Below are 16,550 nucleotides of genomic sequence, written 5' to 3'. Positions count from 1 at the left end.
GGGGTTGCTAATCAATGGGTATGAAGTTCAGTTCTGTAAGGTGAGTAGGTTCTCAAGATTTGCTGTACTGCATTGTGCCCATAGGTAACAATACCGTACTGTGCACTTAAACATTAATTAGAAGGGTAGATCTCATGTTGAGCGTTCTTACCAAAATAAAGAATAAAGAAGAGAGAGGAGGAATAAAGTGGGGTGTTTCTTGCCCTGTTAAAGCATTTACCTTTTGGTGCTCCGTACACGGAAAGCACAATTCCATTCATGACTGTAATAAGCAGAATATATATTTCCAAACACTAAGAGTTCCTCAGAGGTCATGATTCTTTCCTTGTGTTTTTAGAAACCAGACCCACGAACCATTAGAAACTGCAGCAATGAGACTGAAGCATGACCTGTGAAGCTGGTAATTGTGTGTGTGTGTATGTGTGTGTGTATAGCTTGAGTGATCCCAGGACTTTTTTATAAATAATAGGACATAATTTTTGTAGCTTCAGAAGACTCACCATGCATCAGTTCCTTGGGGCCAGCAGTATTTTTGCATATAAATTGTATGATATGAAAAGCCACATTTTCTTACCCTTTGATAGACCGTAGTTTTCTAATTTAAGGTCATTTGCCAATTTAACAGTAACTGCATCAGCACCTTGTGACGCCAAGCAGGATGCGTTCTGAAGAGCCATCAGAGGGAACTTGTTACATCACACATAATAAAGCTTTCACTCCATCGCTGAGTTTTTCCAAGCACTTGGCATGCAATAAAATAAATTCTAATATTTACTGCTGAGTATTGTCAAGTTGTAACTATCAGGTTGGAGACCTGGGAAAAGTTGCTTCTTTGGGCTTAATTTTTCTCCTCTGAAATTATGGACGTTACACCAGGTAGTGCTCATTTTAGGCTAGAGAATCCTAAACACCATTATGGTATTTACGGGTAAGCTTTTCCTAAGAGGAAATCATATTTTATTTGAGACTGACATCAGAATGTGAGCCCCGAGGGGCAAGAGCTCTCATGTCCGTGTTCACCGCTCTATCGCCTGAGCCTGGGACAGTACCTGGCACAGACTCACCTTTAGTGAATATTCATTAAATGTAGAAAAGTTCTTCCTTTCCTTTCTTCCCTCCCTCCCTTCCTTCCTTTCTTCTTTCCATGCTTATTAGGAAGGAAAGGAGGGAGAGAGGAAGGAAAGTTGACATATTAACACCTCATTAAGCTGAACCTGCTCCCTGGGATAACCATGTAGAAGCAACCTTGAAGGTGTGCATGTGAAATTTCATGCTATGAGTGATACTTCAAGAACAGTTTTGTAAGGGAAAAAGTCCATTGAAGGATGTCAACAATCTTTTTTCCATCTAGAAATCACATGGCTGGGCTGACTGGTGACCCTTTGGTGAAGAGAGTTCAATGAAGTGAGTGCCGGGGGGGTTAAGAATGAATGGGAAAAGAGGAAGGAAAGAAATAGGGCCTTTAGATGATGCTTTCCAGTTGTTAGCCTGTGTGGGAAGGCGAGAGAGTGCGGTAGCTGTAGAAATTTCAGGGTTGAAAGAGGTTTTATTTTAGTTTGTTTATATAGTATGTGGGAGAAGCTTTCATGCTGCTGAGGGGAAGGAGCCAGTAGAGGGGGAGGGGAATGATGGATGGAGAAAGATGCTGGCGAGTGCACAGAGATGAGTGCACAGAGATGGTCCTTGCTTCTGACACTAGGGAGAATGTAGGCAGGATGTGAGTAAACATTTTAAAAGAACAACAATAATACAAATAACACCAAGGTGCTGAGCCAAGTAAAACCAGATGCTTCCGAATGATTTTAGTAAGTTCGTTTACCACTTGTTCATTCATTTTCATTCATTTTCATTCATCTGCTCGTGCTGACTCACAGACAAGCAGTAAGAGAAGCAAAATATTAAGAAAATACATAGAAAACTTATAACTCATGTAACATGTAACTCTAATTGGAAATTGGAAATAGATTGCCATTTATTTTTTGATTGCCATTTTTAAATCATCAGTGTCTGGCTCTTGGAATACCATGAGATTGCAAGTAATAAGAACTAGAGTTGGGGTTGGGTGGCTCTAGGAATTGAAACATGCAACTATGTTCACAAGTCCCTGGGAGATCTGAGGGTACAGACCTTCACAGATTTTGGAACCTATATTGGGGGAAACACAGACAAGAGATAGCTGGAGAGACACGTGTTTGTTCCGCAGAATGTTGTTCATATCCCCAAGCCTACACACCCACATCCCGCTTGCTCTTCTGGAGCCCCCTTGGGTTCTCCACTCTCTTTTGGACCCCGGTCTTGCCTCTGGGAATCTGTCTCCAGATCTAAAATCCTCTCATGGCTTTGGATCACATTGCATGTCTGGCAATGGCTCTCTTTCTGGATTCTACTCTGGTCCTCCTTGGCTTGCTGGGAGTTCTGGACTTCAATTCTCGTGCTCACTGTTCTTGAGATTAGCCACCTGCGTCATCACGCCTGGGTTTCGCGTGTATTCCCAACACAGGCTGCTGTCTGATTCCTGTCCTCCGTCAGCAGCGCCTGTGAGCTGGACTTGTTGCCCGTTGCACGTGGATGCCCGTGAAGAAGGAGGCAGCAAAGATTACCCCAAAGTCTGAGGAACAATGGCACAGCCATTAAAACCAAGAGGACCACCACTACATATAAAATAGATAATCAACAAGGGCCTACTGTATAGTGCGGGGAACTCTACTCAACATTCTATAATAACCTATATGGGAAAAGAATCTGAAATAGAATGGGTATATGTATATGTATAACTGATTCGCTTTGCTGTACACCTGAAACCAACACATTGTGAATCAACTATACTCCAATATAAAATAAAAAATAAAATTAAAAAAAAAATCAGGACAGTTGCAAGGCAGAGGTGACTCAGAAACAAAGCCCAAAGGCAATGTTGAACTTGGCAGGGCACAGAATATCTAGATGGAAATGTGGAAATAGGCCTTTGAGGGGTTGGAGTAGAATTTGAAGGTAGAAGTGAGGATTTAGGGATCCCAGGTATAGAGGAAATCTGGTTCTTGGGAGGCCACATGAACGCTAAGTTGGAACTCTTTTCTTTCCTTCTCCTGCCCCTAAGCTCAGTCAGCATGACTAATGAAGCCTCAGACCTTGTTCCTACCCCTCCTCCAGCCTGATGTCTGGAGCCCCCAGCCCCTGCCAGCCTGAAATTTACTATCCTTGCAAGCCAGCCACCTCCATGAAGAACCAACGTCGAAAGCTGCTCAGCACTTGTTGTCATGCTGTTCAAACTGGACCCCTCGACCCTTAAGTCCTGCTCATGTTACTAACACTTATTGATACTATTATACCAAACAACCGCCGAAATGATTTCACATGGATTACCTTATCTGATTTTTTTTTACCTTATTTGATTTTCATAGCAATCATACGCATTAGAAATTATTACCAAGGTGACTGTGCATCCGATTTTGTCTGTGCATAGCCCCTATTTATGCCTAATGTCTTGGCATCACTATTAATAGCACCCTCTAAAAGGGTCCTGGTTTGGATGGTCAATTATATGGCCACTGTAACTGTTACCACACTTACTTTCCTCAGTTTACAGATGAGACACCGAGACGTGAAGTCCCTTATCCATCGTCACATTGATGATCCAGGGCGGAGCCAGGACTCGGACTCTGGCATCAGACCCCACATGCTAGCCTGTAAACCAATGTGTTCTGATTCATGTTTACCAGTCCCCTTAAGTTTTGATGGATGCCTTGTCTTTAGGATTTATTTGCTGCTGATTTAGTTCTGATATTCTGTGTCGCACCGGGCAGCTTATCCTCTTTCGTCCCCATCCCCACCCCTGGTGACCACCAGGTCCCACTGCGTCTGACCCCCAGCTATAGCCTGAGCTTTTACCATGTGGGGCTGGAATGGAGAGGAGAGAGATGAGGTGCTTGCTGGAGTGAGTAGAAGACTTAAGAGAAATTTATTTTAAGGGCTGGAAGATGTGAGCAGTTTGGTACAAAAGACTTGAGCAAGAATTTTATTGAAGGAGAAATGGTTAAGCCAAGTAATGGCCCAGCCTTTTATTTTGGACAACTTACCCATTGACTCAAATTATCCCACAATCAATTCCAGTGAAACAGATAGTATCAATTACAAAACTGGCTAAAAGGCCTAAGAACAACTACGCCACGTACAAGTGCACCTCATCTAAACAGACTTGGTTTTTGTCAAAATTGAATTTTGAAAATCAATAGTGTCCTTTTCATGCTAAAGCAAGTTGATGGCCACAGGTGTGAGCAATGCATACTTAAAAACCTTCCCTCATATGCAATACCTTTTCCTGTAAAAAAAAAAAAAAAACAATACACCAAAAAAAGTTAAAAATGCAGCCATGATCACTTTCCACATCCTGAAAATGATGAATTTACTAAGATTCACGCAGTTAACCGTGTTTTCATCACCAGTGTACCAACGTGCACTTCCTGTCATAACTAAAAGTAGTATTCCAAGGGCCCTCCCGATCACACACCATCTCACACAGGGTTTGTCACAGGTGGGTAGGTCCGCCTTTGCACGGAAATAGGTAGAAATCCGAAACCACGGCTGTACATCAATACCAGGTGATGTGACCTTGTAGCACCGTTCCAAAGCAGCTGTTAACATATCACGTATGTACTTTTACATGCATTATCTCTATTAATTCTCACAGCAGTCCTCTGAGGTGGGTCTGAAAGTGAGGAAGAGTTACGTGAGTTGCTGAAGATTTTCAAGCTAGGAAGACACAGACCTGACTTTCAAAACCAGGCTGAAGGTCTGCAGAGTCCTCCACACCCAGCACATATACTAGACAGTACTGCCTCTGATGACAAGGTTAAACTTGCTTCTTAAGCTTATAGCCCCATTACCTCCTACAAAGGTGGTCATCATATAAATTGTTAGGCTATTCCTTTCAAAATAAATTTGTTATATTAAATGAATTACAAAGTGATCTGAAACGCTACATCCTTATTCATAGATGTGTAGTGACAGACTGCTTTAAAAGCCAAAATATGTTCATAGGAAATTCCTTCTCTTCATCCCTTGGTTGGGTGCACATTAAATCTTTATTAAGATTTGCACTGAGATAGTTGGCATTGCCTTTGAGGAATGTCATAGAATCCTCTCCTGATCACACATATACTTCTAAAGACCTAAGGGCACAGGCAGTTGAACTTGGGAAATTCTTGTATGGCCAGGTTTCAGGGTTTTTCAGAGTAGAAGCATAGCAGCGTGGAGGCTGGGATCTCAGCGGCCCTGAGGAAAATCGCCATTGGCACTGCAGCTTTGTTCTCTGGCAGCTCGGCCACCTGCCGGGCTGCTTCCGGCTCCAATAAGGACTGTGTAGTCTAGGCTGATGTTAAGCTGGCCACAGGCTGGGCAGGGCTTTTGTAGCCCCCTCCTCGGTGCAGGGCAGGGCTCCTGTGTCCTCGTTGGGTAGGGGTCAGCGTGGGGGAAGGGGAGGGAGGGAGAGACTTTCCCGTAGTCAGAATTCAGTTCCCTGAAATGTGTCTTCCTCCTGTTCCTTTCTGCTCCTGAATAGAAAACAGGATGACAATACTTTGCCTAAAGGGTAAACATGAACATCCTGTATTCTGTCTTGCATTCTTCTCTTCTAAAATGCTGCAAACCCAGAGATTTCTCCTGCTAGAGGAGGTTTTCTGTTTCTCCATGACTCTAATGTCACCCAGCAGTGAGAGGCACCCTGCCTCACTGGGTGTGTAGCTGTCAGCTCTGGAAGTCCCCGAGTTGAGTTCATAAATAGCAAAGGCTCTCTATTTATGGGGCCCTTACTCCGTCCCAGGCACGGTGTTGAGTGTGTTAAGTGCTTCATTTGGATTATCTCACTCACTCCTTCTCATCATATAAGGTAGGGATACACCGTCATCACCCCCATTTCACTGAAATGGAAACAAAGTTCAAAAGGTTGTTTGCTCAGGGTCACAAATACAGGTAGTGACAAACTCAGATCTGTGGGACACCAAAATGATCATACCTCTGGAGAAAAGCCAACCAAGTCTTAACCGTTACCATCCCATCAGCTTGCTCCCACTTCATAGGGCGTTGCTGTGTACGTATTAGAGCTCATTGTGGTGATTATTCTGGCTATTGGGTTGGATCAGGGCAGGGAGCAGGTAGGATAAAGTCCTGCTGGCTTCAGACTTGCCAAACGACTTGCTCACCAAAAAAAGGAAATGGGTTTAGTTGGACCTCCACCCACTACATCATTTCCAATGTTTTCCTCTTCCCCCTCACTCTTCAGAGTGCTTCTACCTCTTTTTCAACACTGCTTGCGATTCACTGTAGCCTTTTAAAAAAATATTGGCAGGAGGAATGTGGGAGATACGAGCAACAACTCTTTCTATCTCCCCCTCTTTTGTTTGTGTGTTTACATGTGACTGACCCCAAAGCCCAGACATGTGTTATTGGTCTTTGTGAATCCGCAGTTGGAGAAAACTTTTAGACCCCAGACGTAGAAGGAACCTGAGATTATCTATTCTAACTCTCTAACTTTATGGACAAGCAAACTTAGATCCAGAGAGAGAGGAGTAACAAGGACTGTCTGAAGTCTTAATTAGTGTCGGAGCCCAAACCCCATCCACTGCTGTTCCCATCACATCCCACTGGAATGCAGGGTACCCAAGTCACCCTGCAGAACTGCAGTAGCTTCATTTGTCAGTAGCAGAAACTGGAGATAATAGGAACACAAACTTGAAGAATCCACATCCTGTAGTTTAGGGTTTAAAGAGAAGCTGAACGTTATCTTATCAAGCTAATCTTTTGAATATAGCTCCGCCCCTCCTACTCCTGCTGGGTTTAAACCTTGCTTTGTCCTCGTTTCCTTTCAACAGCCTGAGCTGGGTGCTTTGCACCAATTCTAAAATTATATGTTGGGCTGCTCCCCTGAGTCCTGGCAAAGGATGTAGAGTTGAGATTTGCTCAGGTTGACACCATCCTTTTCAGCTCTCGAATTGGTTTGGAAAGCACATTTGTAAATGACTTAAAAGACTGCCATTTTCACGTTTGGAAAGCAATTCACGATTATTGTAAATGAGATTTAACTTGGAATGTTTAGGACGTGGGTGGCTAATTCCTGCCACAATTCAAAGGGGGTAAGAAATGAACACAGAAAATAAAATAGAACAAGTACTGAAAGTACAGTTAATAGCTCATTGATCCAGCCTCAGCTGAGAACATTTTTTATGTAGCTAACTTGTGAAGATCCCAAAATTGACCCCATTTAATCATAAACTTTTAAAAACTAAAAGCAGTCGCTGGTGGAAGTTTATCTCGCATGTTTCACAGGTTTCTCTTCCTTCTGATGCTGTCGCCACTGGACATAATTTGACTTTTCCTGATGCATCAGTGTCATGACTGTGAGCTCTCATTATTGTCCTGGACTAAAACACTGTACAGTTTACGACCTTTAGGATGTTTATAGCCCCAGATACTAGGGATACTGATTTCCTTTATTTTTGTCAGTCTATTTTGTCAGCCCTTCCTTTTGTGGGTGCTTGTACCTTTAAGTTAGTTGGACTCAGGCATGTACCCTGGGCTCACTAGCTGGTGAAAAGGAGCCAAGGACGCTTCCTGCCTCACCTCACTCTTGACCTTGCCAATTCATTCTAGTGCCAAGGCTGTCTCTTTTGTTTGTGTGTTTACATGTGACTGTATTAGCGTTGAACCTTGACTTACAGGACTGTTACTTACCCTCTTTGGCACTTTCTTGGAATAATAATGATAATAAACATAATAGTTTTATTAATAATGCAGGTAAAAGAGTGATAAGATCTACCATCTATGCCAGTGTTTTCTACATAGCATGTCTTTTGTTATAATAACTCTGCAAAAGAGGTCATCTTAGTTCCGTTGTAAAATTGAGGAAGATAAGGTTCAGAGGATTCAGACTTTGAACCACTTCCCAGGTACCAAGCTAGAACCACGAACCCTCATCTCTGCCCCAGATGCACAGTCCGCAACCCCATCTAGCGGTGTGGGTCTCGGTAGCCCGCTGGTTTAATTGCTGGGACCACCGCAACCCTCTGAAGAAGCGAGAGGCTGTCAGCACTCCATCCCTCAGCAGGGACATCCTTCCAGTTCTAAGTGGCTGGGCCCTATTCCCACTGGACCAAGGCAAGTCAGAATCATAGTGCTTCTGGTCAAAGGCTGTTGCAAGCTTAGTTCAGCAGCCTCTTTGGAATCCTGTCGAAGGTGGCTGTAAATGGTAAATGTACCAAGACCCCTCCTCTAAACCACTCCTGTAAGCTTCCCAGATTAATGAATCGGGTGCTGTCTCTTTCTGGCCCTGCAGAGGTTGTTTCTCTTGCTTCCCGGGGCTTGGCTGTGATCAGAATAGTTGAGGTTGCAAAATGAGTGCCCTCTGGGTAAGTGAGGTATTATTATATTATTTCAAATGTGTTTATTCATGGAAAAGGACCGGGAAGGGGTTATGGAACTTGTCTCATGTTACCATGGGAGCTAAATTCAAAGCACGGAGGAGGCATGCCCAATACCCCCATTCCTCCATCACCCAGGGAACATCATGTGTCACTCAACAAGGAAGAGTCCAGAGATTTTTTAAAAATACCACTTGTAAAAGGGACAGGGGAAAAGCAAGCAATGATTGAAATCCTTAGACCTTCTCTCTTCTAGTAATAACCAACTCGCATGTATTGAATACTTACTTACCATGAGTCTGGCCCTGTGCCAGGCACTGACATGGTGATTAGATCCTCATGAGTACTCATTCATCTAACAGATGATGAAACTGATGTTTAACATTTTTGCTGTAAGTCACAAAGGTAGCAAGTATCTCAACAGGGATTTAAATTTGGCAATCTGCTTCCTGAGCCTTTGCCATACTGCTACACTATACCGTCTTCTACTAAGAATAAGAAAGATTTATTCTGACCTGACAAGAGTTCAGTCAAACATAGAAGCCTGAGAAATGTAAGGTATGATATTAATGGAACATTGACCTTATGCACGCATTCTGCAGGAAGCTGCTGATGAGGAAACCACCCTAGAGAGGGATGAAGGATCATTTTCTGATGCATCTGAATGTACCAACCAAAGAGTAATCTGCTTTGAAGCCGGACTGGTGCCAAAAGGAGGGACATGAAGAGAAAGAAGAGCTTGGCAGCAGCACCTGGATTTCTTAAATGAACGAACAGTGTGCCTGTTTCCAAAGTGATCAACTGTACAACTCAATAAATGTCAGCAAGTGCGAAAGATGCCTGTAAAGAGGAGGCCACTATAATTAAGTGAAAATGAAGAGAGAGAAGCTGAAAGAAGGGAACTCTACGAATCACAGATGGGGAAAAAGAGGTCATGGTTACTATCAAAATAGACTTAAGTCCCAAGCTCTTGAGTAGGAGTAGCACCAGGAGAGGCAAAGATGCAAGTTGATAAAGAGCAACTGGGCCTCAGGGAGAGTCACTTCGCTGGGTTGTGTTTTCCACTTTTTAGCTAAGAAAGCACGGATCGACTTCCTCCTATCCATTTAATTGAGTTTATATACCTGAGGGGACTTACCCATCTGGAAACAGACAAGTTAAAAGATTCACTCTAATCCCTGCCCTGGGAAAGTGGCCAGGTCCGTCACCTGGTTTTATTCAGCTTGGGGTTAAAGCCCCAGTTGCTTTTAATCTATGAGGGTTCTCCTCCTTTGGGGTCACTTTCACTTGGGAACAATTGCTGAGCCTCTGGAAAATTTGCAAAGCAGCCCAGCAGGATTCAGACCTTGAGAGTGATAATGCTGAGGAAGAGGAGGAGAAGTTTGTTTTCATTACATATTGATTGATTGATTCACTCTGATTGATTCACTCCACAGAGCACTGAGTTCCCTGATTCACTCTGATTGATTCACTCCACAAAGCACTGAGTTCCCATGGAAAGGCTGTGCTCCAACTTAAAGAAGTGGGTGGAAGTTTCTACCTTGATCTCCAGTTTCTTTCCATCACGCAACTCTGTGTAGAATAGTGCTGGTGGTGAAGGAGGGGGCAACAAAGACTGGGGGCAGTTCCACTCCACCAACTTCAGCGTCCCCACCAAATTCTCATGCTGGCCCAGAAAAGCAGGTGGCTGGTCCCCTGTGAACAGCAAGGTGATCAGGCTGTCAGCTTCCAATGGATTCCAGGGGAAGTGGCAGCAGGCTTCTTCCTGGAGCCATGTCCAGGCTCAAAGCGTGTCCTAGGGTGATGGCTTCATTCTTGTTGGACCCAGAGTAGCGTCTTGGGGCATTTCGGTGTTAACCAGCATCTTTGTATGTAAGGACAGATGTTGCATCAAGGAGTTACAAAGCAAGCCAATCACGATTCCGTATTCGAACTATGTGCTTTCAGAGCCAGTTTCGACAAGTGAGTCATTTCTGCCAATGGATGCTTCACATAGTAAACACAACACATCTTTTTAAAAATTATCTTATCAAATTGATTACATTTTCAAATGTTTTAAAATGCAATTTAAATTATCACCCCAAACGGCTTGCTAACACTACTAGCTGCCTTCTGAAACTGTGATCCAAGGAGACATCACAAATTTTCCTCTGAAGGACAAACCAGCTCTCACAGGGGATGTTCCAGGGTTGCAAGCCTCCACCTTGCCATGTGCCAAATGTTTTTCTGGTATCAATCCACCTTTGGAAGATACAAGGTTTACTTGGCATATATTTGGCTTTCAGAATTGGTTTTAAAAAGCTTTAGACCCTGTGGCCAGACCAGCTCAATTCAAATTCTGGCTCTGCCACTTAAATAGCTGTGAGTCTAGGAGCAAGTCACTTAATTTCTCTGTGCCTCGGTTTCCTCAACTGTAAAATGGGGGTGATCAGAGCACGGCCTCATAATGGAGATGTAAATGAATCAGTATGTGTAAATATTAAGGAGAACTGTGCCTGGCACATAAGAAGTGCTATGGAAGGGCTTGCTTTATTATAAGTATCATTATTGTTATTACTATTATTATTACTCACTGAGCATCTACCGCATGGTTACACAGGGCCTAGAGTGAACGAAGCACAATCCCAGCTCTTAGGGAGAGGGGATGACAGCTCTTAAAACTGAAATCCATCGGAATGTAATTTCAGCTTGTGTGTTAGGAAGGAAGCCCACAGGGTGCAGTAATAAGGACTGTGCTTCCTTATTACCTCGGGCTGTGAGACGAGGTCTGTCAGGGGAGGCTTCTCGGGGGCAGTGTCATGTTTAAGCCGAACCTGGAGGCTTTGGGGAGGAGACCGAGCTTTCACTCTCCCCATCAGCAGAGGTAGTCTCACGCTTGCTCAGTGAATGATGATTATGGGCCAGGCTCTCTGTTGGTCTTTTTATTTATTTATTTGGTTGCACCGGCTCTTAATTGCGGCAGGCGGGCTCCTTAGTTGCAGCTCGCCGGCTCCTTAGTTGTGGCATGAGAACTCTTAGTTGCGGCATGCATGTGGGGGTCTAGTTCCCTGACCAGGGATCGAACCGAGGCCCCCTGCATTGGGAGCGCGGAGTCGTAACCACTGCGCCATGGGGAAGTCCCTCTCTATCGGTCTTTTCAGGTACTCTCCTTCCGCCGACATCCTGACAGGTGTAAAGGATTATCTCCATGTCACAGCGGAGATAATCCGCCTGATAATACTCTCAAGGCTCAGAGAGGTTAAAGGACTTGCTCGAGATCACACAGCTTATGGGTGGCAGAGCCTCGAATGAGCAGGAGTGTGTCTGACTCTGCAGCTCACGGGAGCCTTTTCTACTGCCTTCTGCTGCCACCTCCTCCTCCAGGCTGCCACCGGGATCAGTTAGACTTGGACCGTGTTGCTCAGTACATACACTGTCAGTTCCTCTATGAATAAATCCAAATATAAGGAGGGTTCTACTTAGTTTGGGTAGCCTGAGTGCTCTGCCCTCCAGCTCTGGGAACAGGGAGAAAAGTCCTAGAGGCCCCCTTCTTCACTAGGTTCAGACTGATACCTGACTCTCAGCTCTCAAGCTGACAGGTGTGCCCATTGCCATCTTTTCTTCAGAGTGTGTGTGAGCCAGGTGGGCAGGCTGTAGACGTGCCCACCTCCACCGGCCAAGGGGAGCTGACACTTGGGCTACTTATTCTGGAATCGTTTGCCCTTCTGCAGAGATCTACTGTGCTCTAAAGTTCTGTCTGCTGGGGTGAGGGGTAGGGTCCATTAGCTACTCTCTCACACCCAGTGCCTACTTTCCTCGAGCTTGGAGGCCCCCCTCCAGGGCTCTGTTGAGAACTGTGGCTCCTCTTTCTACGGCCTTCTCCTGCCCTGGAAGTTGTTATTCATCCTTCATTTTTGGTTATTGATCAATGTGACCATATTCACTTTTCATCTTTCAGAGAAACTCTGAAAACTCTCATCTGCTCGAAGATCCATCTCGCCCCCAACTTTCTCACTGTAATTAATATATTCCCCTTTATGCTGCTTTGTTGTCATTTCACTTGGACTTTGGGAAGAAGGGAAGGAAACATGTGTACTTCATTTCTCAATTACAATATTTACATCTGAATGCATGTTTGTTTTCTAAGATAACATACTGCTATCAGCAATAGTGTTGGGTGCACATTTAATGCTTGAAGGCCAAATTAATGATTCATTTTATTAATACTTCAAAGAAAATGGCAGACACCTGTGGGGAGTTGATTCTTCCTTTTGTAATATTTCCTGTGTGTCAACATCTATGCCAAACGTGAGGGAAAAAAGGTCCCTTATCTCTGTGGGTTGATTTCTATCTCTTCCTCCACCCTACCGCACCTCCAGCTTAATTTACTATTTCAAACTTAAGAGCTCAGAATCCAATCCCTTTCTTGCAATTTTGCTGCATGTTTGAAAATTTTCATAAGAAAACGTTGGACTGTATGCCCAGCTGTTATTCTCTGGTTTTCATCCTTCCGGTTTCTTGTCCATTGGGTAACTGTAGTGTGTAATGAATTCGCAAGAAACTAATTCTTGGAGGTTCCCTTTCCTTGGTGATGGAAGTTAAGAGAGAGAGAGAGAGAGAGAGAATTTTGAGACTCTGTCTATAATAGCAGTTCATCAATAACAGGGATGAATTCCTCAGAGGCAGAACAGGGATCGATGAATAGAGCAGGACTCTAATAGCTAGAAAGCACATCATTTGTTTCCCCCAAAGACTTTGGCATCTGCCAAAACATCTGACTCCAAAAGCCACCCCAGAGGTTAGCCAGACTTAGCGAGAGGTGGCTAGGAAGGAATTTGGGATGCGAACTGCCTCTTCCCTGCCAAGCCCATGGTGTGCAACTGAGGGATCCACCTCCCCTTTCCTGTTCCCCACAGGAGTTGCTGGAGTGTTGAAGCGCCTCCAGTCAGTGCCTTGCTGCGTTCGAGCTATTCGGTCATGAGCAGATGACCAGAACCCGAGGGAATGGTTGGAGAGCGATAGGTCATGGGCTATGGGAGTGGGTGGACAGGGGGTGAGCACCGACATCTAGGGAGCCCCGAGGAGCAATCCTATTGGAAAAGACACATTCATAATCATGGCAACCCACTCCATGCTTTGTCTCTGGTAGACACCATTTATATAGATATTCAATACACAAGCCAGACGGGCTAAACTGTAACCTCTCTTCTGTAAATGCCCTAGTTGTTTGGAGTAAAAAAATGGTTTAGATTAGCACCCGGGAACTCTGACAAAGGTCTGGAGGGGGTCAGGGACTTGCCAGCATCATTAGCATTTTTTTTCTTCTTTTCCAGCCGCACTAAAATATGTTTGCTCAAAACATAGGGAGATGAAAAACTACTGGCAGCCAGTACCTCTTAAAAGAAAACAAAATGTTTTACTTCTCTGGCAAACATACCAATTAAAACGAGGCTGTGTTGTGACAGATTACGGAGCAATGAATGCCTAATTGAGCCTTCTGCTAGATACTTCTGTGAAAGCCACTTTACTGGGGTCACACCTTAGAGCCAAACAAACCTCCAAACTTCCTGCAACACCCTCTGCTCTGCGGAGCCCAGAAACCAAAGAGAACATTTTTGAATCTCCGAGAGTCACACCAAAAGGATTAGCTAAACAGAAAGATCTCGACATTGAAAAATCCTACTGGGGATTTCATAGTTTCTTCATTTGTAAGCAAAATCTATTTTCCACGAGATATTTTTGGTGCAAGCATCCCCTGCTGTCCTGTTCTCTTAGAGTATACCATTAGATCTTGAGGCCAGTCCAAGCAGGTCACGTGACTTCTAAGCATTTCTCCGGTTCCCTCCTAAGTGACTAGTCTCACAGGAGTCAGGGAACACTAGACTCTTAACTACCAAAGACCTCAAAGTCCTTCCTGAAGCCTTGAATTCTTATTGATAGGATGTGAAAATGCTGTACAGCTGCTTTTTCTAAGAGGTCAGCTCGGCGGAGCTCCCTGCCTGACCTCAGTAATAGAGATATTTTCAGCCCTGCAGCCGCCTGTGTAAATATAAAAATGTATTAGGCTGCAGAACTGCGTGTGTGGGAACAGAACAAGCATGCTATTGAGAGGAATCACAGGGGGAACACTGGTGTCACTCACATGGGTTTGGTTAATGCGTGCATACTTTGATAGATCGTTTGATTCAGCGGACTGCGTGTTTCAGATGAGCCCATTTCATTTCTGAACTTACGAGCTCCGATAAGTAAAACCCCAGTCACTTAGTAAGGTGTCTAATAAAATTTACTTCTGGAAGTTTTAACATTTTAAAACCATCATGTCACTCTTTGTATGCCACTCATTTGCCTTAGAAAAAAAATGTTAGTGTGAAGTCAATTTTTCAGTTGTTTAATGTGAAAAAGAGTGATTTGTTTGAGTGTCTGAGATGGAAAGATATATTTACTCAGACCTCTGAAACTAGAATGGAAGGAGTTTCCTGTAATGAACAGGAGACATGCTCTTGAAATGAACTGAGAAACGCTCTCTGAGCGAAATGCTCTAATATCCCTGAGTGTGTTCAGTTTCAGTGGATCAAATCTTTCCCATCTCTGCATCCAAGCTATTTGGCAGCGATCAGATGATCAGAGCTCAAGGAAGTGATTGGAGAGTGAGCTGGCTGCAGCTGCAATGTAGGCTGTTTTCAGGGACAAGGAGCCACTGTTTTTCAAACATAGCATCAACATAGAAGTTATTTTGTGGGCTCCAGGATGCAGCGATGGGCTGCTCTGCCAGCATTGTTCTGCTTCAAGCTTTTCGTTCTGTGGTCCAGAGGAGCTGTCCACACATTTGTAGACGACGCCAGGAGGAACCATCCCATGAAATTTTGCCTCTGGAAAGTGACGATGAAATGAGTAGACCCAGAACCCTCATCATAATGGTATGGTATCTGTGGCAAAGCAGCCTCCGTTGATTAAACTGTTGTTATAGAAACGAGGTTGTCATTCGAGGTTTTGGGTTTTCAGCTTTCAATAAAGAAATGTGTGACCTAGAGTTTACTACTGTGCTTTTCCTGTTTGGGGAAAATCTTTCAAAACTGTTTCATGTATTGAACTGGTTTTCTTTCTCTTAGATTGGTCATGAAAATGTGCAGTTTATTGGTCTATGAGAAACTGTCTTCTGCCTAACATTTTGTATGCTGTTCTTAACTTTTGTGCAGAAACAGAAAATTTTGAAGTCTCGTTTAATTAAGTGGATTTTATTTTATAACTCAAATTTGAAAGTAGAGCCCCAATAGATATTTTTATATCACACGTAACCCATCAAGTTGTGTAAATGTTGGTAGTTAGATCTCTAACTTCAAAGTATTTGAGGCCTTTATTTCTGACGCTGCAATGGAAATGCCTTTCCAAAATGCTTAACTTACGCATAAAATCAGAATGAAGTTTTTGAGAATTTTGTGGAATGCATGGTGTTTTAATTAGAAAGCTGTTTCTTGCCACTTGTCAAATTACATTTTTGTCTGTGCTTTATTATATAGTGTTACTCCTCTTTGTGTATCTGTTTGATCAGCAAGAATAAAGTGGAGGTCAGAGTCTTTCCTTACTTTAGGTTCAGGGAGAGATATGCTTAGTCACTGAAATTCAATGTTGGGATGGAAGTAGTGTGCTAAAGTTTCCAAAATTGGGGAGGCGTTGAAGTCTGCGTGGTTTCAGCACAATCGACTTTTTTCTCTTAGATTTCAATGTTCAGATATCAAGGATGCAGTAAATAATGAATGATAAATACCTGTTACACTAAAAGTTTTTAAATGAAAGTCATTTGGCTTGGGCTGTGCCTTTGAGTGACAGAATACTAAGCTATAACATTCTATGCCAGTTTCTCCAACAAATCAATATCTGGTTTTCAAAAGGGCAATACTGTTCTTCAGCTGTTGGGCTATGATTATCTCTAAGAGGAAACACTTAGTGGGAATATTTTCATACTCATTTTCCCATAAGTTTTCACAAATTAAATTTAAAAGGATTTGAGACATTTGTGCTCCAAGTTTAACTCTTAATAGCAGTAACACATTCTATAGCTATGTGTATTACTCATGGCATCTCAGTCATTAGAACAGTTTTCCTAATTTTACTAATTCGACTATAAAATTTTGCAGCTAGAAATTTGCCCCCAAAACTGTA

The 16,550-nt window shown here is 43.4% G+C and overlaps 1 protein-coding gene across 7 annotated transcripts in view; it reads left to right on the top strand.

The window, feature by feature from the left end:
• Positions 1-16,550, top strand: part of DOCK10 (dedicator of cytokinesis 10) — a 289,535-nt gene that overhangs the window by 56,078 nt on the left and 216,907 nt on the right. For 5 of the 7 annotated variants that reach the window (XM_036858473.1, XM_036858475.1, XM_036858480.1 and 2 more), the window contains exon 1: positions 15,142-15,307. The exons of the other annotated variants lie outside the window; for them this stretch is intronic. In XM_036858473.1, coding sequence (XP_036714368.1) covers positions 15,146-15,307 — 162 coding nt within the window. In that variant the 5' untranslated portion in view covers positions 15,142-15,145. Of the gene's footprint in view, positions 1-15,141; positions 15,308-16,550 lie in introns of those variants that run through there. 7 annotated transcript variants of the gene reach the window in all.

This window comes from Balaenoptera musculus, chromosome 7, assembly GCF_009873245.2.
Source record: "Balaenoptera musculus isolate JJ_BM4_2016_0621 chromosome 7, mBalMus1.pri.v3, whole genome shotgun sequence".
Taxonomy (NCBI): Eukaryota; Metazoa; Chordata; class Mammalia; order Artiodactyla; family Balaenopteridae; genus Balaenoptera; species Balaenoptera musculus.
Note: the sequence above shows the minus strand (reverse complement) of the source record. Positions and strands in the feature narration are given on the sequence as shown.